We start from the raw sequence: 27,053 nt of genomic DNA, 5'->3' as shown, positions 1-27,053 counted from the left end.
TGGCTTTGTTGAGCACTTTATCCTGGAAAAATAACAACATATGGTGAAATTGTCTGCTGTCATAAACACAAAGCGGAAGGTGAGAGAGCTTCATAACAAGAAGCTTTCACAGGTTTGAGACCAATCCAAATTTACATCGTGCTGTTGGTGATTTAAAACTGTCTTCATGCTCTTCAGTGGCATGAGGGAAGGTGAGGAAGGTTTCAGGAGATATTTCCACTCCAGCTGCCACTGAATCAGTTGGCAGCAATTAGGTGGGCAGCCTGTACCCCCTGGCTCCATAATGTGTTTTGAGGATCTTGGAAGAATATGAGTTCACAGGACAAGTGAGGCAGCCTCATAGAGAGGAATAAGAACCATGGAAATCGGGAGCTCTGGCGCGAGAGAGCTGGTGGGAATTGAAGGCATCCTGCTGGGTTCACGGCAGCTGTATCCTGAGAGCCTAGGAAGTCCCTGGCAAGGACTTGGGCGCATCATCGTTAAGTATGAGAACAAGGCAAGACAGAGAATGTGAGGGCTCTCTCCTCCTCTTTTGGTTTTGAAGTACAGGCTAGAGTAAAAGAGGTTCGTGTTTTCTGTTCAGTGGCATAAAGAGGAGTGGAGGAGGGCTGCAGCATGTGAGAATCTCACCCCGGGCAAATGCTGAGTCCCCGTGGGCTGGCAGGACCTTTCTTCTAAAGGCCGCTACGGTTGTTCTGCCAAGCGCCCGCACAAATGGTGTGTGTCACTTCCCAGGGAACAGGTCTGCCTACTGACAGGCAAGTGATGCTGCCCCCCTAGCACCTGCTGGTCCTGCCATTTCGTCTCAAACGCGTTAAATACCACGAGTCCATACTGAGAATTGACTTTTTCTTTTTAAATTGCAGGATGCAAAGAGAAGGTGCCATCATGTGAATGCGAAACAGCTAAATGAGAAACAGGACACCTGGGAAGGCTGAGCTGAAGCTGCTTGTGCACAGGATGACAGACTGATTTGCTGTTGGAGACGAGATTCAGGAAACCTCGCTCCTCCAAAAGACTTCTCTGAGTGAGAGGAGAGGACAAGGAGGAAGCACGCAGAAGAGCGATGGGAATTGAGGGCCATGGTTACCTGAGATAAATGGCAGATCCCTGGGAGTCTAGCCTTGTAGCTGTTTGCTTTAGTTGTGCCTCTCTCCGCAGCTGCTCTTTCTTTATTGTGAGCTGCTGCTGGGTACTGCCACGACGGCACTGGAGGTTTCAAGAGCGACGTGGGTGTGGAGTGTGAGGAGGAGGTGGGCAGCCCGCCTCACCATGATTCAGTTTTGGAAAGTAGTGCGGCACGTGCGACAGCTGGAGCTCCACAGATTGATCCTGCTGCTCATTGCCTTCAGCCTGATCTCCATGTGTATCCTGGCTTACTATGTCACTAACAGTCCCAAAATCAAGGAGCCGCCACCCCTGCCCTTCAGTGACTGCAGCAACCAGCACCGTATCTTGATCCCACCGCAAGCCAGCTGGAGGCTCACGAAATCTGTGGACACCTCACGCACAGATCCTGTGGTGCTAGTCTTTGTGGAAAGCATTTACTCCCAGCTGGGGCAGGAAATAGTGGCCATCCTGGAATCCAGCCGGTTTAAATACAGGACAGAGATCGCCCCTGGCAAAGGGGATATGCCCACCCTGACTGACAAAGATAGAGGACGCTATGCTCTTATTATCTATGAGAACATCCTTAAATATGTGAACCTAGATGCTTGGAACCGAGAGCTGCTGGATAAATACTGTGTAGAGTATGGAGTGGGGATCATAGGCTTTTTCAAAGCCAACGAGAACAGCCTGCTCAGCGCACAGCTCAAGGGTTTCCCCCTTTTCCTACATTCCAACCTGGGCCTGCGGGACTATCACATCAACCCTAGTGCCCCCCTGCTCTATGTCACCCGAGCTAATGAGGTGGAGCAGGGTCCCCTGCCTGGTGATGACTGGACTGTGTTCCAGTCAAACCACAGCACCTACGAGCCGGTGCTGTTGGCCAGCACGAAGTCCTCGGAGTCCATTCCTCACCTGGCCACCCACAAAGCATTGCATGCCACCGTGGTGCAGGACCTGGGTCTGCATGATGGGATCCAGCGGGTTCTCTTTGGCAATAACCTCAATTTCTGGCTGCACAAACTCATTTTCGTGGATGCCATTGCCTACTTGACTGGCAAGCGCCTCTGTCTCACGCTTGATCGCTATATCCTCGTTGACATTGATGATATATTTGTGGGAAAAGAGGGGACTCGCATGAAAGTGTCTGATGTAGAGGTAAAATCCTCAGAATAACTACATGCCCCAGACAAATTTCTAATGTGTGTAGTATGCAAGGAAGGTTGAGGTTGTGTTTAATTTGAGTCAAAGAGTTGATTGCTGCAGTTGTTCTCACCTTCAGCAGAGAGGTAGCTTGTGAAGATGCTGAGGCACCGCATGTGATGCTCTCAACAGTTCTGCAGGTTTAAATGGAGCATTTTTCATTCTGGGACCTGTAGCTGGCCTCTCTGAATTTAAGAGGAGGATGCCTGTCGTGGTCTGTCCTGTCTCCTCTTTAACATAGGAAACAAGTATATGCCGATTTCCTCTGTTAACCTATTTGTAACTGTAATCTCTACCTCTGAAAAGGAAAAGGCAAACTATGTTAGAATAGATTAGAAAAACTCTATTTATTATATTATTTATTATTATATGTATATACTACGTATTCTGTTGTAAAATTGTAGGCTGGTCCATGCAGTGTGAACTACTGTAGTTTCCACTTTGGCCATCTGGTTTTTCAGGACAAAACTAAGTTGGGAAAAGAGAGTTTTCCTCTTGCGCTTTGTTACACCCTCCCAGCAATTCCCATCCGTGGTCAGGGAATATCCAAAAATTCACCAGGGAAGTGTGCTCAGACCAAACCTTCATGAGAACCAACCGTCTCTGTGGCCTCATGATTGTGAAGGAGAGATGCCATCTTTGTGGTTTGCTTTCCTTGGCAGTTCCTTGAGTGACCTATTAGGAAAGGGTATGGGAAAGGCACAGAGAGATTTTGTGAAGGAGGGGGAAACAAGACAGACAAAGGAAAAAGCAAGCAGGGAGAAGGTAAGAAACTAAGTGCCCCATCTAATTCTTTGTGTCCTTGAAAGTATGTGATAAAGCATTCTCCCAAGTGTGCGATACGTGTACATATGGTGCCTCGTGGAGCCAAGGACTTGCTTTTGCATCCTCCCCATCAGTTCTGGTTTGAAGCCATTGAGGCAGGTGCTTTGCCTGCTTCTCCAGCTGTGCTGAGTGTGTTCCCTGAGGTGTGAGGCCCCAGGCCTTTCACTCAGGATTCCCATTTAGCACTTGCCTTTCGATAGGTCCTGAGTGGAGTTCTCTGGGTACCAGCCGTGATGATCATAAGCCTGTGACAGCAGCTATCCTAGCCTGTTTCCAAAAGAGCTTCAAAGTGAAGCCCCCTTTAACCTTTCATCCAAGGGCGCAGAATGTTTGAGGCAAAAAAAAATTGGTTTATAACAAAGCACTGTTGTATGCACATGTCCCTTTACTTGAACTGAACCTCATCTGTTGCGCTCTTCCACCTCAATAGAGAGTCTTACCACTTTTTCTGTGTGTTTTTTTGCGTTTGTGCAAGGCATTTTTTCAGTTCATTTTTTCAGGTCTTTGGAATTTTAAGTTCTGCTTCTGATCCACAGTAGCTTGGGGAAAAGCAAACCTTTGCATTCTGTTCAGAGCTAGCTTTATCTTTTCAATTCGTTTGAAGCTGCATGCCTGAAGCAGCTCTCATTTTATGCCATTATTTGTTTTATTTGTTTTGTTCTTTAATAATTCTTTAGAGCCACCTTTATCCATAACTCTCTAAGCAAGCAGGTGTAGAAAAATGCAAGAGTTCTGTGTAAGGCTTACTTAAGAAAAATGCTGAAATTTTCTCATTTCATTGCAATGTTCCTCATTTCATTGCAGTGCACCTTTTGAGGTTGTTGTGCTCTGATAGATTGATTTTTTTTTAAAAAAAGAATCATAATCTAACCCTGTACTCTCTAGTCCAAACCAAAGTGATTCTCACTTCTGCAGTGTTTGTGCAGGTTACAGACGCGTGTGAGAAAACAGGAGATAGGTGTCTAGAGCTTTTGGAAACAGAGGCTGCCCTAGCAATGTTAAAAACAAACCCAGACAAGATAATTCCAAAAGATGCTTTGTTTGGGTTTTAACAGGGTGAAATGGAGGAATAATCTGTGATCAGTAAGCAGAGAATCTCGGGCAAAGCAGATAAAACCCAGATTTATCCATTTAAAAGAAGCTCTCTGATTGCAGAGCCGTGAGAGGTTAATGAATTTTTATTTTTTAAAAGCGAGAAGTAACTACGTGGATTTGTTGATAGCCTCTCGCTGTGGAGAAAGAAGGGGATATAATAGTGACAGAACAGCTGGCATTTTCTTTGGCCTTTTATATGAAAGCTCTGTTTCAGGGCTGTTATCTCAACACACAGCTCCTTATCTTAAAGCTTAGATTACAGTGGTCAGGGTAGCAGTTTGAAGATTGGATGTTGTGTGAAGGTATAAAATTGGCGCTTCTGTCCCCTTGAGCCTGTTTGCCATATGCTGGTCCACATTCAGAGAACTTCCCGCGTGAAATGGCTGTTAAAAGAAGGTGCTGAATATAATTCAATCAAATGCATGCTCATGGTAGGCATCATATGTGAGAGGAGAAATGTTTTTATTTGTGGTGCTTAAAGGAGAGCTGAATAGCTTGCTTCTTTAACAAGAGAAAAAGGATTCGTGCTTGCTTTTATTTTAAAGATGATAACCTTTGAGTTCCTGTTTCTGCTGAAGGGCTGCAGCAGGAGCTTGCAGTCCTCAGCTGAAGCTAAACAGTTGGAAGCTGCAAAAAGAAAACGTTTTTGTAAAGTTTACCAGAGATTTGAGCTGCACATAATTAACAAAACAAAATCGCGGAGAATCCCTTCTCTTCTCAGTTATTCCACTCTCTTCTACAGTCGTAATCTTCAGAATTTACCAAACCTCTGTGGAACTCGCCAACAAAGATGAGCCGTTTCTAATGCAAAAGGATCTGGCTTTTATGATCCTTCCTGGTCATCTTTAGGTATGAGGAAAGAAGATTAAGTAGATGAGTTTTTGCCTCTTCTGCTGGTAATCACTACAAGGTCATGAGTAGTGAGCAATCATTGCTAGCAAGTCTGAGAGCAAGCTAAGTGAAAATCAAGGACAGTTGTTTCATTTTGGCTTATGAATGGTGAGGGTGGAAGAGAGAGAGAGAATCCCGTGAGGGTGGCTGTCAGCCAGCTCTTGTCTTTCTAAACTGCAGAGGATGATCTTACCTGAAAGGAAAATACTCAGCAGTTTCTTACTCCCTGATTTCCATTGCAGAGGAGCTAGAAATTCCAGTACCATGGATACTTTCTCTTTTCGGTGTGCTGGTTTGAGCTATGCCAGTGCTACTTCTGGACAGTGAGGAAGCTGCAGAAGATTGTCTTGAGAATATGCCTGATGTTCACAGGGGCAGTTCATATGAAGATGGTACTTTTGCAACACTTTCCTGCTTTGTGTGAGCATTTGAGAAGAGGCCGTCAAGGCCCTCTGCTTCCTTCCTCAATTTTTTGTCATCTGTTTCTCTTCATTTGTCCACATACTGTTTTCCTAGACTCATGATATCTTCTCTTCCTAGCATCTGACTCTCAACCTTATTTCCCCTTTTTCTTTTGCCTATTTTTAGAGGGACCTGAAATAAGGGAGGTAATAGTTAGATTTTGTATGAAATAGCTAAAATCTCTGCAAACACTTTTGGAAATTAAAAATTTCATAGCTAAAAAAATAGACTTGTATGAAGCTTTAACCCTGTATGACTGCAATGCCAAGGAGACCATGTCATCTTAGAAGAGAATTAGGTCCTAAAGAGGGTACAGTCAGGATGCTCTGATTTCTTCCCCACTCCTGGAATTTTAACCCCATTGGGAGAGTCTTTTGTCTTTCACTGGATGACTTCAAGAGCTTGTAGTGACTATTAAGTCTTCGTAGATCCATCAGTAAGATTATATAGTGGTTTTTTAATGCGTTGCAACACAAGGCACAATTTTAAACTTTTCCCCCCCAACATTTGCTTAGAACTAAATATTCGTCATCATTTAAGATTATAAAAAAGCCTTTTTTAAAGTGATGTGCATTGATCATCAGACTGAAGCTTAGACTTTTTTTGCATCATGTCCAGAAATGTGCATTGGAATGCAGATGCCTGCAGCTTGGCTGCCCCAATTAACTACTAAAGGCCTCTGAAAATACAGGTCACGAGTTGCAGAGGATGCTCTCTGATAGACTGTGACAAGCGTGAAGCAGGTCTGACCTCGATGTGGCTTACGAGTTCTGGTGGCCAGTGATGGGAATCTCTTGGAAACCCCATCTGTTCCTTCCTGGGGTGAGTCTTGCTGAGCTCCTAGCAGGGAGCTGCATTGGGGAAGGGGCCTTTCTGGCTAGCTAATGGGCTTGGCTGCAACTTGGAATGATTTTTGTAATGGAAGATAGTTAAAAAATATAAAATTTAAATGCTTGAAGCCATTAGAGGGACAGTTTTCTAGGGGAAGAAACTTTGCTTTTTAGAGGTGGGTGAATAGCTAAAATGCTAGCCCTCTGTCCCATGCTATGTAAGCAACTAAATTTCTGAAATACGCACATGAAGCATCTGGTTAGCTAGTTTAGATCTTAATGGATGGCCTGTTCCACATTTCTTGATTGCCTTTCGTTTAAGAATCTCAGAGAACGTTATGGGTATAGACGAAATGCCACCTGATTAATGCGAAAGATATTATTAGTACTATCATGTTCACCCTACTTTATAAAAGAGAAGCGGAGTGCAGAGGTGTCAGAGCAGAGGGAAGTGCCATCTTCCCGGCCCATTCCCACATCTCTATCATTTCACCTGACTACAGCTCACAGACCTCTTTGAACCAGTGTGCTAGGGCACAGTAAATGCATAATTTGTTGAAACAACTTTCCAGATGTGTTATTTGGCCCCTTCGTCTCATCCTGTGCAGGGGAAAGATATTTCTTCAAACCTATGCTGTGCCACCCTACGGATATGACTTGAAAAGGACCCAGCATCAGCAGAAGGATGGTACGCCGTGAGCAGTAAATGCACCAGGAAGGCAGGGCTCTACGGGCTCCGAATTTCTCGGGCCCAAACAGTTCCTCTGGTCCCTCCCTGGACACAAAGGATTGCTGCCTGCTGGGGCAGGGCTTTTTGGGAATTATCATCAGACAGATGTGTCGTCATGGTAACCCCAGCCAGGCTTTAAATCTCCCTCAGTGCAGAGGAATGCTAAGCTAAGCCTCTTAACCACTGTCATTCCTCTCACCACCCTCCTACCCAAGCTTGAGGAGCTCGATGTGCCTTTGAGGGCAGCAGGGAGAGGTGGTGAGACCTGGGACAACTCTGGAGACATGAAAAGAGTGACACTTCCCTGTCTAAGTTACTGGGTGATGTGTTCAAGGTGCTGGTCCCAAGTTTGATGTGGTTTTGTCATCCCTCTGGGCAGACAAGTGCTTCTCTTTAGGGTGAGGAACAGCTCTTAGTTTGTGGTCCCTGATGTGTGGGATGGGTTCCTGTGTCTTACGGAGTTACATGAGGGAAGCTTGATCTCTTGTTGCCTTTTCTGGATCTCGTGCAGCAACAGAGGTTTCGGCTATCAGTATTGCTGGCACATCCCATTTTAAAAACACTACCTATGTTGGTGATAGATTCTGGAGATGTCATGTGCCATAAATACTCAAAATACTACTCTTGAGTGGGGACTGGAGTAAGAATGTGGTAGGCATGTGGCCATGGTGGAGCTGGGATCTTTGAAATATGTCACAGGCTGCATTTAATGTCATTGCATGTGGGGAGGAGAATCAGGCAATCAAACGTGTCTCTGGGGAAAAGTCTGAAAGCTTGGTTCCCTCAGAGAGAGCAATGAGAGTGTCTGCAGCACTGCAGAAGTAATCTGTCTGGTCTTCCCACCTTGCCGTGTGGGAGAGGTCATGGGCCACTTGCCTTGGGAATAAAACCGCTCAACTTCTTTGCTCCAAGATATATTTGCAGCTAATGGGTCACAAAAGTAAATTACAGAAATCGTGATTTTTAGGTTAATGCAATAATCGGTGTTTGCTCAGCACTGTTTTGTTGTATTACTGACAGCGGTGATTTGTCAGGGTACCCTGAAGTGACAGGTGTCAGGGCTGGTCCCTCAACTGAGCGAGCGCCTGTGTTTATGAATGCGCTTGCAGCACCCAGGGAGCAGCGTACCGAAACAAGGCGAGTGGAGCGTTTGCCACGTGAAGGCAGCATTGTAATGTTCCTTTATGCTCCTCAGGGCTGGGGAAGGGCAGCTGATGCAGAAAGATCTGCCCATCTCTCCTGCACAGGTTTAAAGGTCTATTTTTTCCCCAGTGTTATATGCCAAGTTGTTTGCAAATCTGCTGTTCAAAGGTCATCGCCTTCACCTTGGTGCAGCCACTGCTCCATTGCTTTCTTAGAAAAGCTAATAAAATCTAAGTAATTGCCTGGGCGAGGACTACCTCTGTCACCTGCCAGCATCCCTCCTGCCAGGTCCCTGTTTGCTTGAGAACTTCTCCCATAGAGAGCTGGACCAGTGACGCTTTCCTCCAAGCACGCAGGTAGCAGCAGAGCATGCATTTTGGGGCTTCCTTCTTTTTATTATTTTCCAGCAGAAGAAATTTGACTGGAATTAGTTTGCATCTTACTTGTGACATACTGATACATTGGGTGTTGGGGTTTTTTTTCCATCAAGGCTTTCTGATCTCTTAATCTGCACACTGCTGGACCTTGGGGTTTGTGGCACAAGGCTCCTTCCCCTTGGCTATAGCAGTTACTTTGGACACGTAAAGCAGGCACACGTGAACAAGAGAGAACCTTGTGACAAGTATGAATGTCGGCTCCCCCAGGTTTTCTTTCCAGAATCCAGGAAACTTTCTTGCTTTGTAGCAGGAAAGGTTTTGGGACTTTCAAGGGGCACAACCCAAGAATACCTTCCCAGGAATACCTCCCTGCCATGGCAGGACTCTGCATATCCACCTTTCCTCGCTAAATAAAAGCCCTCTCCCTTTGGGTTACTTAGTTACTGTTCACAATACTGACTTCTCTTCTTTACAGCTGTGCACTGTGTGCTCCCCCATCCTTCTTCTTGAGCGTAGGCTCAGAGCAATGGCAGAGGTTCAATAGCAAAGTCCCAGCCGTCATGGGAGGAGAAGGGAGCCTTGAGGCTGAACCTGGAATGAGTAAGAGATCTGTTGCTTGGAAGTGGGATTTATTGTCCCTTTGCCTTTGCACAGACACTCACGATCCTTCATACTGAAGTGGAGAGTGTCATCTGACTGTGATTTTAAAGTGGCATCATTTAGTACAGCAAGACTACTTCAAGTGAAGACTCTATATGTAGAGCACTTGGTTACTCTGCTTCACTCTGCAGGCAACAGTGCTTCAACCCCAAATCCTGTGACACGTCTTCAGACTGAACTGGGCACCAGTAGAGCACAGAGAACCATTACAGGGCAACCGAGTATGAACATTTCTTTTTTCTTTCACTCTGACAGGCTTTACTGAGCACCCAGAATAAGCTGAGAACTTTAGTCCCAAATTTCACCTTCAACCTGGGCTTCTCAGGGAAATTCTACCACACAGGTAAGCCCCTGGCATGCTGTTGTCCCAGCACTTACATACAACCCCCACGTTTATGTGTGCACGTGCATGTAACGCATTAGAGGGAGCATGATCCTCCACTGGAACAGGTCAGCGTTGCAGGGGATTAGCCGCTGCTTTGAAACATCGAGCCCCTCTTCTGCCTTTTGTTTTTGCACTCCTTTTACTGTTCTCTGTAGGTACAGATGAGGAAGATGAAGGAGACGACATGCTGCTCAAACACAGGAAGGAGTTCTGGTGGTTCCCTCACATGTGGAGTCACATGCAGCCTCATCTATTTCACAATGTCACTGTGCTGGCTGAGCAGATGAAGCTCAACAAACAGTTTGCTGTGGTAAGGGGTGTCATCGTTTATTTATTTATTTACTTTACAACACCAATTTTTAAACTTTCTTCTCCTGGAATAGCTGTTCAGACCCCACTGAGACCTAATACTACGCTGATAACTCGGCTGCATTTAAGAAAGGCAGCTCTGAAAGTTTGGATAGGTGCACTGCTCCTGCTGTCTTCGGGCAAGAAACGTCGTTCTCGTGCCTGCCTGTGCAGGGGGAAGTGTTTCCTGGCACCTGTGTGGCCCCAGGCAGCTCTGCTACCGTTCCAGGGTGCAAATCCCAAGGCTCTTGTTCGCTGAGGTGTGAGCTTGTAGTGTTACCATCCAAATCCAATTAATCTACAAACTCTGGCAAGGAGAAGGCATTTCCTTTTCCATCCTTATTCACTGTGGTTTTGTAAGGCGGTTAACTGGTCGGTAGTATAAAATGCTGTGTGCTAACTGCCCTACTTCTGGCCTCTCTAGACAATGCCAAAGGAAGTTACTTATCTAGGAAGTCCAAGGGAAATTCCCTGGGTTTTGGCAGAGGCAGGGGAAGCCTCAAACATCATGGATTGCTGGAACAATGTCTGTTTGATGGTTACAGCCCAGAGTTGAATATAGCATACATGTTTCTCTGAAAAGAAATGTCCTTTTCACCTCTAGTTTGCTTCTTTTGATGGTAATCCCCTTGGGAATAGCAGGCTGCTGTCTTGTGTTCCCATGACATGCACAGATTAGGAATGATCTTGAATTCAGAGCACAGTTGCAGCATTATAGAAACAATTTAGTCTCCTTCTTTTCCTTGTTAAGTAACAATGCAGGTTTTTGCAAAGAGAGATAAAGCACAGAACACAATTACACATATTTAACGTGAAACAGGCTAGCAATGGAAGGAGAAGGTTGCTGCTTCATTTAGGGACTCTGGTTTTATTGTACACCACCAGGGCAGAGCTGTCATCATTCATATCGTTACCAGAACCACATAGTGGAATTAAATCCCATGAAATTCAGATATTTCCTGTCATTTTAGTGTAGCTCCAGGCCCCATACCTGTACCCTCAACAGTCTCTTGTTCATGTCTGCTTTTCTTTGAATTGCTAAGAGACAAGGCAGTGCCTAGTCATTGTCTCCCTTTCGCTCTCTATCAGTTAAGGAAATTTTGTTTTCCTCCTCTAGTGACTCAGATCTCAGCATTGTGGGAGTGAGATGTGTCGCTTAACAGCATTGATAAGTTTGTAGGAACCAAGCAACCTGACCTGAGGCTTGTGAATTAATCTGATTTGTCACACCTGCAAGCTACAAGACCATTCTTACAGGAGCTGTTATTAGTGCTGGGATGTCCTTGTTGATACAGAATCACCCTTGTATTCCTATAGATGCATAAAAAAAGAAGTACAAGTAGTATTTTAGGTTTCCTAATCCAGAGTTTTCATGTTACTCACTCACCTTGCTCCAGCTTGGAGTCTATTGCTAAACATGATCTTTGTTAAGGATATTAGTTGAAATACTGAATGATTAAGCTGCATAATTCGCTTCCAGGAACATGGGATTCCCACAGACTTGGGCTATGCTGTAGCCCCGCATCATTCTGGAGTTTATCCTGTCCACACACAACTCTATGAGGCATGGAAATCTGTTTGGAGCATCCAAGTAACGAGCACAGAGGAATACCCACACCTAAGGCCTGCCCGGTATCGGCGTGGATTCATCCATAATGGAATCATGGTGAGCACAGCTGGGCCAGCAGAGCCCACTTTCCTGCCCAAGGGACAGTCTCCTAGTGACCTGCACCAGAGGCGTTAATACCGCCAGTGTTTCCAAAAATCATTAAGTCAAGCAAAGAGAAAACAACTTGGCTAAAGCCAGTTGCTGTGTTTCTTAGTACAATTTAGAGGTCAGTACTGAGCAGAGAGCGAAACCAAGCACAACAAGACTAAATTGGGATCCCACTGACTTGTTTGCACTGTGATGAGTAAATGGTTGGGAGGAATATCAAGAGTCCTCTGAAGCTACATCACCTATGTCCTATACTCTTTATGTTGACCCACAGAGCGTTGCTTTGACACATTCACATGTAGATTCTGCTGCATCTGCCTCTTACCTAACTTTACTTCTCTCTGATGTTGCCAGGTTCTGCCTCGACAGACCTGTGGTCTCTTTACTCACACTATCTTCTATAATGAATATCCCGGTGGCTCAAAGGAATTGGACAAGAGCATTCGCGGTGGTGAACTCTTCCTGACGGTGCTCCTGAACCCAGTAAGCTCCTCTGAAAGGGAAATCGATGCCCAATGTGGGAAAGGACTAGATCTTAGGGGAGACTCATGGTGTGGGTATCACCAGTGTGATGCTAAGGAGGTGTGAAAAAGAGGGCCAAGGAAGTACTTGCTAGTTAATGTTGCTTTGCTTTGCACGCTGCCAAGGAAGCATCTTCATGAATCAGAAGCGAGATGTGCCTTGGCTCCTTCTGTTCCATGCACATCTGCTGCCTGTTAGCTTCTCCTCTGGCTTGCTGATGAGTTTTGTTCAGTATAAGTGCTTTCTCTGGGTCTTCATTATGAAGCATTCTCCCCTTTCTTTCAATGCGTATACACGTGAAACAATTTCTGCATGGTTTTTTTGTTGATGTAACTGTCGCTCTAAGGCATTTTGGGGAGATCTTGGTCTTAAGACAGGTATTACTTTTTCACTTTCAATACTTGATGTTTCCATCAAGTACTGTAGTACCTTCCACACCCTGCAATCTCTTCCCACTTTTTAGTCTTGGATGGCAAATTGCATGAGTTTCTCACTTCCAGCTGAAGCTGGGAAGATACACTAGGCAGCTAGAAATATAAAAAAAAATTTAGAAAATTCAGAATGGATAGAATTAGGAGATGAAGCTTCGTAGCCCTCTCCAACTACAGATCACATTCCCTCACATTCCTCTTTGTTGACTGCAGCTGGAAGACATGCTGCTCTTTTTGATTCCCCACCTGAATTTGTTTCTTACTAAAGCTTATTTGGTGCCTGTTGTCCTCTCTTCCTCTGAATGGACATCAGTCTGCCAGGTTTTAGATAGTGATTTTAGAATGTCTACCCCTATAGCCACTCCTGAATATAATGATGTTTGATGTCTTCTTTTCTCACAACTTCCAAATTTCTACCTTCTTACTTCTCCGTTACAGATCTTTTCCAGCAGTGCCTGAGTATGGACAAGAAACCAGCCTTCTGTCCCTGTTGCCTGAAGCAGAATTATTATCTTTACACGCAACAACCAAATCTACCTGCTTAATAAAATACATAGTAAGGAGAAGGCTATTTGCATTACATATAGAGTGATCAGTCAGATGGAAAGAAACTGCTTTCTTTTCTGGGCTTCTCTTCCCATATGTTGGGTGAATTCCACCTTGTCCCACTTTGTAATTGTCAGAACTTAAAGAATACCTGCAGGAATAGCCACTGTGAAACTTAACAGCTCTAGATTTCTCTTGGAATACCAGTTGCCAGACTGGTAATTCAGAGATCATTGCTGATCTGGAAGGCTGTGCCAAGGAATTTGTAGGAACACAGTTTCTAGAGCTACCCATTACAATTTGCTGGTAAGCATGTGATGGTCGAAGCAGCTAGTAGCGATCTGTGATCCAGAAAGTTTGGGAAGATTGTGCTCTGGTACAGAATGAGCATATTTGCCAGATTTACTGTTGACTCTTTGCGGTGACTTTTAAAACTCTTTCAGGCGCCTTCAGATGCTCCCAGTGTTTACACTTTTGCTTCCTTTTGGCAGTGGAGCATTTCTCTCTCTTGTCAGCAACAGAGTACTGTGCTCTGAGCCCCTCTTCATTGCTCATGTTTGCATAGTGACTCAGACCCTTGTGTTCCTCCACTTGCTGATAGAGCCATCTCATGGACCTGATAGAAAGCTGGCTGGCCCCCAGCCCCAGCAGTGATCCGTAGCAGGCTTGGACCAGGCTCTTTCAGTCCTTTTTGGTGCTTCCAGCTCTCTTTGAGTGGATGTACACATGCAGGAGTCTCCAAGCCTGTATGTGTGTGATTAGCTCCACAGTGCAAACAGAAGATGTTTGATCTTCTGACTAGTGAACAAGGGCCGATGTCGGGAAGGAAAATAGCTGTTGGTGTTTAGCTGACAGGCTGATCTCCTCTCACAAACACTTTTGCTCACGCTGCGCAGGCAGATTACCGCTGTGCCCACAGCTGCTGGTTACATACTGCAAGGATGCTCCTACCCCCCCGTTTTCTCTATCATAGACTCTCGGTGACCTTTCCTTGTATTTGCTCAGCATGAAGGAAGGGAGATCATGGCATGCTGGCAGTGGGAAGGAGGGAGAGCGGAGGGAGATGTCGTTACCAAGCCAGTCCCTGGGGTCACTGGGTGTGGATGAGAAGGGAGGGAGAGATGGGACTTGAGTGTAGCTTATGTCAGAAGAAGTGCTCAGAGCTGTTTTGGCAGCAGTAGCTGTGACGAGGCAGAGCAGGCTGCCAGGCCTTGTTACACAGTGCCTGTGTGTTACAGGACATGACTGCACGCTCAGAAGTACAGGGAAACGTCTCGTCAGTTGGGCTTGGCTTGGCTTCTTCTAAATTCAGTTGCTTGGGACTGTTGCAGGTGACAGCATTACCCATGTGAGCAATTTTACCAAATGTAGTCAGTCTTGAGACACAGTAGCTAACCTGCATCACATGCAGGCTTTTTTTATTCTGGAAATCTTGAAGCGGCCCCAGGTGGTGACCTGTGTTCTCTCTGCTGCCGTACTTGCTTTATGCCAGTGAGCCAGATGCTTTGTGCAGCTGACTTTTCCTCTGAATGTTTCACTAGGAAGTCAAGGGATGAGACACCCTTTGCTGTCACACCACCTTTTTGGTGTCTCTCAGAAATGGGCAAAACACAACATGAGAAACATTCTTTTGTCTCTTTTTGTGCTCCGTGGCATGACCCTGCAGTTACACGGAAGATTTTCTGTCTTTTGCTTGGTGTTGTGTATTTAGCACATCCTTTTTACACAACAGCACCGAGCATATGCTGCTCTTTGAAGTGTAGGTGCAAAAGCCTGTCTGGCAGGGCCTCGCTCAGTAGGAAAACAGAAGAACTCACAGACAATCATGATAAATCTTTAACTCCATTTATTTTCTATGTGTCCGAGAGTCCTACCACTGTTTTCTGTTGCCTGCCCAAACACCCTGGGGTGTGAGCACTCTATGGACAGAATTACATCCATTTCACAGTGTCCTGGGGATGGCTCAGGCACAAAGGACTACTGTCTGTCAGTACCTGTTACTGCACTGAGACCAGTCTGGGGTGACACTGGGCAGAAAACTGAATTCAGGCCTCATGAGTGCCAGCAAATGTCTTCATCCCAAGACCATCTGTCTCCTCCTTCCCCCTTCGGCTCTGCCCCTACTGTGAGTGGGAAAGCCATTCCCACCCCCTGCCAGGGAAGCCTGTTGTTTGTTACCTGCTGACCTGACGTGACATCACCAGGATTCAGCCTTGAACTGTGCAGAAATGGGTGTCCCTACTTGTGACTGGAGTCTCTTCCCCTCCCTGCACTAACAGTCACTGGATGGGGAGTACTACATCACCCACACGGTCGTCTTTCCATTGGCCTTAGCGTTCTGCTTTTGTTCTGCTGCCTCCTAGCTGTGGTGTGGTTTGTGTCTAGGAAAGCGCTGTTGTGTTACCGGCACTGGGATGCCCGGTTCTGTGTGACCTGTCAAAGCCACACACCAGAGACAAGCTAACAGCAGACTTCTGCAGTCTTTCCCAAAAGTTAAAATACTGAAAAACAGACAGGAGGTACATGTATCTGCCTGAGAGAAGAGAGGCCTTGGCAAGCACACCAGCTCCTGAACATTGGAGTGCCAGGGGGCTCCTGCGGGTGTTCAGTGTCACTTTGCCCAAGGGTTTACATCCTCTGGCTTAGCAGCACATTTTTCAGGGACTGCCTGTGCTGAAGGCTCTTGCAAGCCAAAATCTTATCAGCCAGTGTCTGTTCCTAGGACAGTATCCTAGTGCCATGTCTCTTTGCAGTTTGTGTTCAGATCCCTAGGTACGCTTGTTTGTATTTTAAAGTGTGAATTGCCAGTTAATCCTTTACACTAGGGATGTCAGCTCAGAAGGAATGAAAGCTGACAGACTGTGAGGCTTAAAACAGCTCCTGTGAAAACTGTCCCTTGTGCTGCTGTGCCCTGGCCTGCAGCATGCTGCCCTGCTCCCTGCCCTGCTCCCTGGCTGTAGTCGGCACCGCAGCTGGAGGGGTTGCCCTGGTTGTGCCTCTGAGAGAGGAAGGGAAGCTCCTGTTCTCCCCTTAAAGATGCTTTGCAAGGTTTTGACTAGGAGGGAGTCACTGACTTAACCTTTGTTCCCCTAAATGTCCCAGAGACACTTGAATGTGATTTTGAAGCTGTTCTGGAATGCAGGGCTCGCTTATTACTGGCCCCTCACCCCTAATCCCAGGGGTTACTGAGAGGTCTGTCTCCCTCCTCTCCTGAGTTCCTTCTGTCTTGCAAGGGCTACATTTCTTTCATTTTTCATCCAAGGCAGTGCTGTATCTTGGCAGCTGGATATTCAACCCAGGGCAGCCTGAGATGTGAACAGTCTCCTGCTGACAGTAGAATTGAGCTCTGAGGAAACAGCACTGTTACCTGACTTATCCCTCTCCCACATCTTTCCTGTTTTCAGATCAGCATTTTCATGACCCACCTGTCCAACTATGGGAATGACCGCCTGGGACTGTACACTTTTGAGAGCCTGGTCAAGTTTGTGCAGTGCTGGACCAACCTTCGCCTGCAAACATTGCCCCCTGTCCAACTTGCAAAAAAGTACTTTGAAATCTTTCCCCAGGAGAAGAATCCCTTGTGGCAGGTGAGAAGGGAGCTTTAAGTGCTCCTAGTGGTTTTCCAAGAGGTATGTCCCACATCTAAAGTGTGGCAAGACTGCTGACCAAGAGCACAGAGGGGCAATGCATAAAGCTTTCAGCTTTAACCTTTGTGGCTTGAGGCTGCAAGTGACAAATTGCGGGCTGGAAGGGATGGGGAGTAGGAGCGGTAGGGCACAGTCACGGCATAAGCTTGGGGACAGGGATGCCTGTCATAAGTGACTGAGGGTCAGGCTTGCTGGCATTTTGGGTCATTAAAGGGCGGGGGCTTACATTAGAGCAAGATGCTGTGAAATGTTAAGTGAGCAAGGAAGAACCCTGTTTGGTGCTGGAGAAGCTTGTAGGCATGTTAATGTGATTAATCTTAAAGTAATTTCACACAGCAGAATTCATGTTCATTAAATAAAAACATGCTTATTCCATTTTATCCCAGTGCAGCAGCTCGCTGCACGGTAATGAGCAGATGAAATTAACTGAAGGTGATAGAGTTGTCTGTCTGCCAGAAGTTCACAGCTGCTGAGCTGTGCTATCATGGTGGCCCAGCCCAGCATGGCTACACAGGGCAAGGCCTGTGGTTAACACTCTCAGAGGGACTTTGGCTTCTGTGTCACTTTGGAGCTTTTGAAAATGTTCCCCCGTGCTTTTACTTAACTCTTCATCATGCCTGGCAGAGCAGCAGTGTGGCTGTGAAGTGTTCTTCATATGCTAATAGCCTTTTCCCAAGAGGACTGGCCTTCCAGCTTTTCCTCCCCTTTCCATTAGCTCCTGTAGTAATGCTTAATCCCATCACTTGTGCTGCAGAACCCCTGTGACGATAAGAGGCACAAGGATATCTGGTCCAAAGAGAAAACGTGTGATCGACTCCCCAAGTTCCTCATCGTGGGACCTCAGAAAACTGGTAACGTGAATGCTTTATCTAAAAACAGATTTGCAGCTTTGATCTCGTCCCTCCAGAGAGGAGAGCTGGAATGGTCTGTGTATGGCTGCCCTTTGTGCAAGCTGCCAAATGGCCGCAGAGGACGTTTCAGAGAATCCCAGATTTGTTCTACCCTAAATTTGGCAAGTCTCTCAGTACTTTGCACCCTGGCACTTTGCTTGGCTCAGTCCTGATTTGCAGAGAAAAGCCCTGCCTGCAGAGTGTGTTTTAATTTTTCCACGTAAGCTCAGAGGAACTGTGACCTTTTTTGGCATGTCACGGACATAAACTGTCAGCAGGACCGAAGGCACACACTTAGCGATGAATGTCCCCGAGTGCTTTTATTACAACAGATCTGTGGTTCCCACTGCACACTCCATGTCACTGGCTTTGGGAGGTCGAGATCCTCTTTTCTCTGACCTCTGTCACCACCTCGTAACTGCTGTGGCATTGTGGTTGGGGTGACATGGCTGTACGTACTGTACTGAGGAGGCCCTTTGTGGCTAGAGAGAGTAAAATCTCCCCAGCCAAAACCAGATCTTCGAACTGTGGCTTTCTCTGTAGTGCAGTGAAATGGCAGCTGCCACCCACACACAGCACATGGTGATCCTGGCCTTGGGAGGAAGCTTCTCTGAGCCAAGCTGCTGTCTCCTGCCTGTGTCACTGGGGAGCTCTGCTGGGGGGGTGAGCAGCGTGAGCCCTGCTGTATGACGGCCCAGGCTGCTCACAGTGGCACAGTAAGGAAACCCTTCTCTTGGCTAATTTATTGGCTTGCTGGAGGCCTGCAGCTCTGTGCTGAGTGGGATCGTCAGATTTGACTGGGTAGAGGGAAAATATCTGCAGCAGGTGAAGGCATCTCTGATTGAGTTCTCATCCAAAGACACTAACGTTGTCCCCAACACACCTCCTTCCCAAACACCTGATGCTGTCCTGCAGTGTCTTGGCCACTTTCCCTTTGGCAAGTGTGGGTTCTGCCACAGGACAGTGGCAGAATCTGCAGGATCCCCCCCAACTAGGCAAAGAAAAGCTGTGGGGGTAGGCGACCTGGGTGACAGTTGTCATGCTAAGGAGGTGACTTAAATCAGCTGCGTGAACTGAAACATGGGATTGAACTGCTCAGGCAGGTTCAGTCCCATAATGCTCGGTGTCGCTGCTGTCCCAGCCTGTGTGAGCGAAGAGGGGGGTTGCCATGTGTGATGGGAGCGTGCCCAGCTGGGAGCTGTTCTCTGCAGCACAGGTAAAGCCTTTCCTTCAGCCAAGCACTCTGTGTGACCCAGGTCCCGTTAACTGGTTCCTGTTGCAGGCACAACAGCTGTGCACTTCTTCTTGACCATGCATCCAGCTGTCACCAGTAACTTCCCAAGTCCGTCCACCTTCGAGGAGATCCAGTTTTTTAATGGACCAAACTATCATAAAGGAATCGATTGGTAAGTACCTCGACGTGTTCTTCCGTGATACAGTGCACCTATGCTGTCTTCTCCCGAGTCTGTCTGTCTGTCCACCTCAGCCACCGTGGTAGCTTCTCTATTTCTGAACAGCTGTTTTCATAGCTATTGCTCAGCGCCTGTTCCCTGTTTTCCTGCTAACCCAGCGACTTACGCTCAGGAGCAAGGCAGGTAGTTCCTGATTTTACTGCCTGTTCACTGGGAGACTTGTGGGCATGACATAGCTTTAAAAATTCAGTCTTTCTTGAATGAACTGCTGTCATGAGGTTTCTTTTTCTTTGACATGCAAGACAGGCAGTGGTGTGCTCATTAGAAGGTTCTTCATGGTTTCCAGGTTACAGGCATATAGTACAGAGAGGATGACCTCCCTGCTGTTGTTCTGGGCCCTTCAGAGATAGAGCTGTCACTGCATTCCTTGCGCTGGCTCCAGTGTCCACATGCATACCTTGATCTTTACCTGTAAAAGTATGCAATTATGATAATGTTTCCAGGCAGGGCAATTTTCAAGGTGTTTCTTGCTTGAAGCATTAACCTCCGCATCCCTCTCAGGGATGGTGCTGTGGCAGTAAGGCCTTCTGCTGTGGGATTGCTTTGGCAGTGAGCTGTGCAAGGTTTTTTTCTGACTTTTCAACAGTCCTCTAAATGATCAGAAAAGATATGGGAAGGTAGCTGGTACTTGAGTGAAGCATGAGTCAAGCACTACAGAGCAGTTGCACTGGCTGACAGACAGGTCTAGAAAGCATGGGCTCTCATGTGTATCCCCTGGAAAAGTCATCCAACTTTATTTGGGTGTAGTATGTGCAAGAGGAGAATCTTTGTGTTTAGCATGGAATTTGAGTTTGTTGTAGAGCTTAAATTTCAGCAGGGACCAGTCTGCCAGTGCTTTTCAGTGCTCTGTTGCTGCCATTACCCTTTATCCTACCATTACTCACATATCTTACAGTTTCCACATTACCAATTTGACAAGTTCTTGTGAGGCAGAGCAGAGCTCTTTGTACCTCAGTGCATAGCTGAGATGCAGGGTGAAGAGACAAATCATTTAGACAGCTTTAAACAATAGGTCAGTGGCAGGGCTGGCAGCCGATTCTGATCATACTCATGAACAAAACCTGTAGCTCTTGCTAGAGCTTGCAGCTAGGACCCTACCCTCAGCCTTTCCCTTCCACTGACCAAGGACTTGGGGCACACGCTGTCAGCAGAATACTTTCTTGCCCTTTTGTCATCTCCAGCTCTCTGTGTTGTGCTCCACCACCCCTTTCCAAGTCATGCCTCTGCCAGCTCTGCACCCGTTTGCCCATTCACTGCATTACTGGGGAGGTGCAGTTGTTCTGTGAACTGTGTCCGTTGAAGGGGAGCAAGGGTATCATGTTGCCACGTGCCATGTCTCTGCTGGGCTGTGCTGCTCACCAGCGTCCCGTCTGTTCGGCAGGTACATGGAATTCTTTCCCATCCCCTCCAATGCCAGCACAGACTTCATGTTTGAGAAGAGCGCCAATTACTTTGACACGGAGGTGGTACCAAGACGTGGTGCGGCCCTGCTGCCTCGAGCCAAAATCATTACTGTTCTGATCAACCCTGCTGACCGAGCCTACTCATGGTACCAGGTAACTTCCCCACACCGTGTGGTGAGGCGAGGCGGAAAGCCCACAGATACATTTCCACGGAGGGTCCAGGGGACACAGTGCGGGCTGCCTGGGTAGTGTGGACAGTTACATACAAAAGCATTGGTGGGGCATTTTGCTAAGTCAGTGGGGCCTGCAGAGGGGTGCGTAAGGTGGAATTTTGTGTTCCTGCTCCTAAATCCAGCTTGTGTTTTTAAGCACCAGCGAGCTCACAATGACCCTGTGGCACTCAATTACACCTTCTACCAAGTGATCTCTGCGAAATCCCAGGCCCCTCAGGAACTGCGCAACCTGCAGAGCCGCTGCCTGCTCCCTGGCTGGTACTCGACTCACCTGGAGCGCTGGCTGACGTACTACCCCTCTGGGCAGGTAGGAGGTCTGGCAGGAGGTGCTCTTGTGGAACCCGTTGCAGATTTAGTGGAGGGGAGAACAAACTGTAACACTTGGCACATGCTTCCTGTCCCGTTGTTTTCATTTCACCTCCTGTCTTGTCTTTTGGAACAAGAGACACCACTTGTTTCCTCCTGCTGTGAGCTGATAAGTCAGGCTTGAATACTCCGATTTTGCACTTTATTGTATTTGTAAAAGTATACGAGTGCAGGAGGATACCGTGGTCTCCCTGAGAGAGACCACTCTGCAATACTGAGAACTTCAGCAAGAGCAGCAGCGGTAGCGCTCCCTTCCTTTCATCCTGACAGCCTGCAGCCCAGGGACCCTCTTCAGGCCCAGTAGGCGTTCAGCTGCTTGCTGTGGTTTCATTGCTTTAAAGAGAGGCTCTTGGATTCTGCCACTTGTTAGTTCCTGTGTTGTGAAGCCTTTTAGCTGTCTGCTGCAGGGAAGTTTCACTGCAGAGATGTCCAGATTCTGTGTATAAATTTGCAAAAAAGTGTATTAATAGGCAACACAGACCATTGCTGTCTCTAAATTCCCAAGCAATTTATGAACTGTCTAATACAGTGTAAGTCAGGATATGTTGTTTCAAGTTCTTTTCTGCTGCTGGGGTGATCCTCAGTCAGTCCATAATCCAGCAGAGGCGTATAATGTCCATTTAGCCTCCTATTCTCTGCCAAAGCAGCAGCCTAAAACCGTACATGACAGATCTGTCAAGTCTAAAACAGACATGGGAAAACATTCTTGGGCTTGTATCTCATTGCTTTTACTATTCCTGGAGGTTTCTGCTGTGAGGAATGATAGAACCACATACACAATCCCTATACTTACTATGGTCAGTCTCCCCCTTGCCCCAAACATCAGTTCGGGTGACCTTTTCTCTGTTCCATCCTTTGGAATAGGTAACTTATCAGCACAAAAGCTGTTTGTTATTGTCTGTCATACATGTAACAGGAGTATAATCATATGTTACAGCAGGATACTTAGCACAATGGCTACTAGCATGTAAAAAGAGTACATGAGGTTTCTGGAGACAATCTGTAAATCATGCTACTGCTGGGCCTTAGTGCTTAGTTACAGGGTTGGCCAAAGGTAAGTTTATTAAGTTTGTTAAGCAAGCCCATCAGATCTATGGTTTTATGCTACTTGTGGCCCGTATTGTAACTTCTCTTGTCTCTGGTGAAATATGGGCCACATCCCCTGCCACGTTGCTCTGGAATAAAGAGGCCTTGGCAGCCTTTACTCACACGTGCAAAGATTGGGGCCGTTTTGGGATCCAGGAGGCTGATGAGTGTCATTAAGCACAAGCTGTCACAGGCTGAGGCAGCTGCTGTCTTTTCAGCTTCTCATTGTGGATGGTCAGGAGCTGAGACACAACCCTGCCTCTGTGATGGACAATATCCAGAAGTTCTTGGGAGTTACACCACTCTTCAACTACACCCAGGCCCTCAGGTAGGGAAACTGTTTTGGGAAGGATGCTTTCTTCGCCAAGTGTGGTATTTATAAGATTGGAAGAACACTTACCTCTGACTAAAGGACCTGCCAAGGTTTCAGAGGTATGCCTAACGCTAAAATTAAGTGCCGATAGCATGAGCTGCTACACTGAAACCGGAATCGTGGCTGAGTCTTTCCAGAAGTGATAGGGGGAGGGTTTTTTTTGGCACTGCCATGGAGAACCATGAAGCTGCTTACAGTAGTAATTATAATGATTCTCATTTGGTCTTTCTGGTGTCAGAAAAGGTGCTGAAATTATTAGCTCTCCTTATACTTTGTGTTATACCTATATGTGACAGAAAGTAGAGGAGGTATGATTAAAAAAGTGCCAAGCTGCTCCTATCTTCAACCAGATGGAGATTAGGGACGTATCACACAGTTTCAAGGTAAGAAGCCTGTTATTACAGAAGACAGGGACTTGACAGGTGTCCAGAGCTATCTGAGCAAGTGTTGGCAGAGGCACTACCTCACTGCTACTAAGTTGAAGGATGTTACTCAGCCATTACTGTGATCTTGCCCACAAGTGCAAGTGGAATTACGAATACAGTAAGTGCTGGTTGGAGGTGAACTGTGGCTGTATCAGCCTTCAGTGGAAACTCTGCAAGCCCATTGGAGATGCTGAATATTGCTCTTTGCAGCTGAAACCTGCGTTTTCACATTTTTTCTCCTATCACAGCCTGTGCTAGCTGAGGGTGTGGGTGGTGTGTGTGGGCTCAGCAATTGCCCTTTCCTTTAACAGTAAAGAGAGGAGCACCAGTTCAGTTCTCCTCCTACAACGGTTCTCCAAGGGGGGTGGCATATGGCTCCCCAGGGGAAGGCAGATTTAGAGAGACGCTGGATTGCCTGAAAGCCTTGCTTGCTGAGGCACATGTGTGATGGTAAAGGGACTGTTTACAGCCCGGTACTGGCTGGTGCCCTTCAGCCAGGGCCAGGTAACAAATGGTATCAGTCACCTTCCCTCAGAGTTTGGTGGAGGTACTTGCTCAAAGTTCAAGCTCACCTTTGGCCGATTGAAGGGACGGGACAGACCAGACCCAGACATGGTTCCCAGCGTTGCCTTATACCTGTATTTGAGTAAGAAAAGAAACGCTGACTCCGTAAAGGTCAGGGGATTCTCTGCTACTTGTCAACTATAACAACAAAATGTAAAATAATTTAGATACACTAAAATATTATTACTCCCTGCCACTCCCTCAGCTTAACAGACAAATACTGTAACACCGCACTACCTCTAAAATTTGCCTAAAGCTGAAACAGTCTTGCTTGTAATGGTTTTCTTGAAGTAGTCGTCGTGCTAAATAAATAAATAATAAAACACAAACCCAGTCGTAAAGCATTGAAATGGGAAATATCTGTGGCATTACTTAATTTCTGCTGCTGCTAATTGGGCATGTGGCTGTATCTTTTAAAGACAACTGTCTTTTTCAGATTTGATGAAGCAAAAGGATTTTGGTGCCAGCTGCTAGATGGAGGCAAGACTAAATGCCTAGGAAAGAGTAAAGGAAGAAAATACCCCGATATGGATTCCTCGGTGAGTAGCTGTCGCAAATCTGTTGGCAGCAAGAGAGGTAGAAACATCCCAGCACACCAGCCTGGATTTTCCTACCGTCTGTGTTCCAGATGACCTATAGAACGCATGTTGGGGGTAACCTTTTTCATGCTAATGTAGTCTGTATTTTCCACACAGTCACGGCTGTTCCTCAGAGACTTCTACCGGGAGCACAACATTGAATTATCCAAGTTGATGAACAGACTTGGGCAGCCCCTTCCAACCTGGCTTCGAGAGGAACTGCAGAACTCCAGCTGGAGCTGAGAGGGACCCCCTCACCCCCAGTGCCATTGGGATGTGTGGTGCTCCAATGCGTGTTGCGATGCCATCTCTTGTCACGCCAAAACAACTGGACAAACAAGCAGGAGCAGAGAATGTGTACGTGGAGCCTTTCCTCACGTTAGGAAGGGCTGCTGCCTCTGACACTGCCTTGGGGCATGGAGCGCACATCACATTCTTGAGTATTAATGGTGTGTTACACTTTGACTTTAATTTGCAGGAAGGATTTGGAATGCCTGCCCTACTTTGAGCAAGGGAGAAAGCACAGCTAACACCTTATGTTTAAATTACTCTTCTTGGTGTATGAAACAGGCACTAGCTGGAGGGTTAACGTGTTACTCCTTCTGAGCCCAGAAGAATGCTGCTGAGAAAAGAGCAGCAGCTTAATGAAAGGGGAATCTAGTCCAGTCAACCCCAGTTTTTACCCAGTAGTCTGTCTGGCAACAGCAAGGTACAAGAACACCTTGTTCCTCCCATGCAGAGTACAGTGGCCATCATCATGACTTACAGTGCCACGGTGCGCGGCTGTTGGGGACTGCATCTTCTTGAAGACAGATGTACCAGAGCGCAGATCGCTTCAACTTATCTGCACCCATGTTGGTGTGATGCGGTGTCCAGTGACTTTGGTCAGTGGGCAGCAGGAGATAAGGCAAAGCTGTAGCTACTATTACACAGAATTGAATCTGTACCCTAGGGAAAAGGTTGTCATCTGTGGCGATGCAAGTAGTTCTCTGCAGGGAATTTAGATTTTTCGAAAGAGAACTGAGGAGCAGTACATCCCCTCAGAGCACTTTGGAGACGTGTTAGTGCAGCACAGCAGCTGGGGGAGGCAAAGCTCAGGTATTGTAAAAGACTGATGTAGCTGAAAGCAAACAATTCAGTTCCCCATGTGCGATCGGCTTAAAAAGAAAAAAAGCTACACTTTTCTCTTTCCAACAGCTCCAGGGCCCTTACCACATATACTGATATCTAGCACCTGTTTTAATCCCCTTGTAGTCAAACAATGCAAGGAGAAAAGCAAAGAACAGTTAAAAGTAAGAATCATTCAGATATAAAGGGAAGGTCTGGAGTTAGAAGTGGTTTCCTTTGTCCAAAGGGGCTGTTTAGTTTACTACTTCTGCACATAGTCAAGGAAGTACACTAAGTGCTTTGCCTCCTCCTGTAGTTGGTGGATAATTGTTCTCAGAGGAAATCCTCCATCCTGGTTCTGCCTGTTTTCTGTTGTTGAGCCATGGGCTTCTGCAGTTGTGTGGGCCATCGTGTTCCTCCTCCCCCCGTCCCAGGCACAGATGGTCCTCAGAGATTGCTGCAGTCGCAGAGAATAGAGGGGCAGGATCCATACAAACACAGGTTATGGAACCTTCCAGAACTGTCATGAGCTCCTTTTCTCCCATCCAGAGAGAAGTTGCTTCAACCAAGCTTTTCCATTGAGCCTTAGGTATTGTGTATTTCTGAATGAATGGTGCATTTACCGTTGTATGTAAATGTATATAGTATGCAATATAGTATTTTATTTCATGTGCCCTTGGAAAGGGTTATTTTGTGCAGCCAAAAAAAGGACAGAAAGACTAGAACCCCCTCTCTCACTCCTGTTGGAGAGAAGAGCCCATCTTCCTGCACTGGATTCATGTATAGCATCATTCACATTGAATGATAATGAAGAAATTCTTGGCTCTCAAAGCTGAGCACAAGTGTCTGAAAAAAGGCTAGAAGTAGTAGTAAGTGGAGATTCAATAAATGTACTACTTATTTTTCTTCTTTGTGATGATTTGGAGTGATGTCATGGACCATAAGCTGGTAGAAGAATAAGAAAAACAAAATCAAACTTACTCCAGGCTTTACAGATGATATTGGGTGACAAGGGTGTTTAATTTGCTTTTATAACAACACCAAACCAGTGTTCTAAGGCTTCTTGCTCTGCAAGTGCACCTGGAAGCTGGCAGAAGCTGGCACAGCACATCATCTATAGTTAAAGAAAGAGACACGTGCTTACTGTTTTGCACTAGTGCTGACTTTTGGGCCATCCCTGGCTACTGCAGCAGTTTCCAGCTGCTATTGCCACTGCAGCAGTGCTCTGCTAGCACCTCCTGTCCAGGTGTGCAGACCTACAGTAATGAGCAACCTCACATGGAACTGAGAGCAAAAGGTTGTTTAAGTAGTGACGGTTGTGACAGCAATATAAAATAGCCTTACAGCTCTCACTTCACCAAGCCCTTCACCAATATACACAGCAGCAGCAGATCAGCCGTTCTTTGGTCCTAGGACCAGCACTACTGATGCCCCAATAAACGGCTTACTGCTCTTAATCCATTACAGATTGTCACACAATTACTTCGTGCCTTACCTTGCACTGTGGTACATCCATAAGGAGCTCCAAATGTGGGCTGTCCTTACCTGAACTAGCTGCTGAAGAGTCATTTTGAAATCTGGTAATGCCCTCTGACAGCACTGTGTTCCAGAAGCGACCCTCTTTCTGGGCATCCCTT

General features: G+C 46.5%; 1 protein-coding gene across 1 annotated transcript; it reads left to right on the top strand.

Moving 5' to 3' along the window:
• Nucleotides 1-1,023: 1,023 nt before the first annotated feature.
• NDST2 (N-deacetylase/N-sulfotransferase (heparan glucosaminyl) 2) lies at nt 1,024-24,928 on the top strand. Its single transcript, XM_009873095.1, has 13 exons — nt 1,024-2,265; nt 9,579-9,666; nt 9,864-10,018; nt 11,537-11,722; nt 12,128-12,256; nt 16,677-16,859; nt 17,674-17,770; nt 19,092-19,215; nt 20,663-20,837; nt 21,054-21,224; nt 22,588-22,697; nt 24,168-24,270; nt 24,427-24,928. Exons 1-13 carry the CDS (start codon nt 1,273-1,275, stop codon nt 24,550-24,552), a joined length of 2,640 nt encoding a protein of 879 aa, XP_009871397.1. The 5' UTR covers nt 1,024-1,272; the 3' UTR covers nt 24,553-24,928.
• The last annotated feature ends 2,125 nt before the right edge of the window (nt 24,929-27,053 follow it).

Source organism: Apaloderma vittatum, unplaced genomic scaffold, assembly GCF_000703405.1.
Source record: "Apaloderma vittatum isolate BGI_N311 unplaced genomic scaffold, ASM70340v1 scaffold17877, whole genome shotgun sequence".
In the NCBI taxonomy this organism is placed as follows: Eukaryota; Metazoa; Chordata; class Aves; order Trogoniformes; family Trogonidae; genus Apaloderma; species Apaloderma vittatum.
Note: the sequence above shows the minus strand (reverse complement) of the source record. Positions and strands in the feature narration are given on the sequence as shown.

Coding starts and splice junctions, on each gene's coding strand:
- NDST2 (XM_009873095.1), top strand. CDS start 1,273: ATGATTCAGTTTTGGAAAGTAGTGCGGCACGTGCGACAGCTGGAGCTC. Junction 11,723..12,127: donor TCATCCATAATGGAATCATG/GTGAGCACAGCT, acceptor TGATGTTGCCAG/GTTCTGCCTCGACAGACCTG. Junction 20,838..21,053: donor GAGCCTACTCATGGTACCAG/GTAACTTCCCCA, acceptor TGTGTTTTTAAG/CACCAGCGAGCTCACAATGA.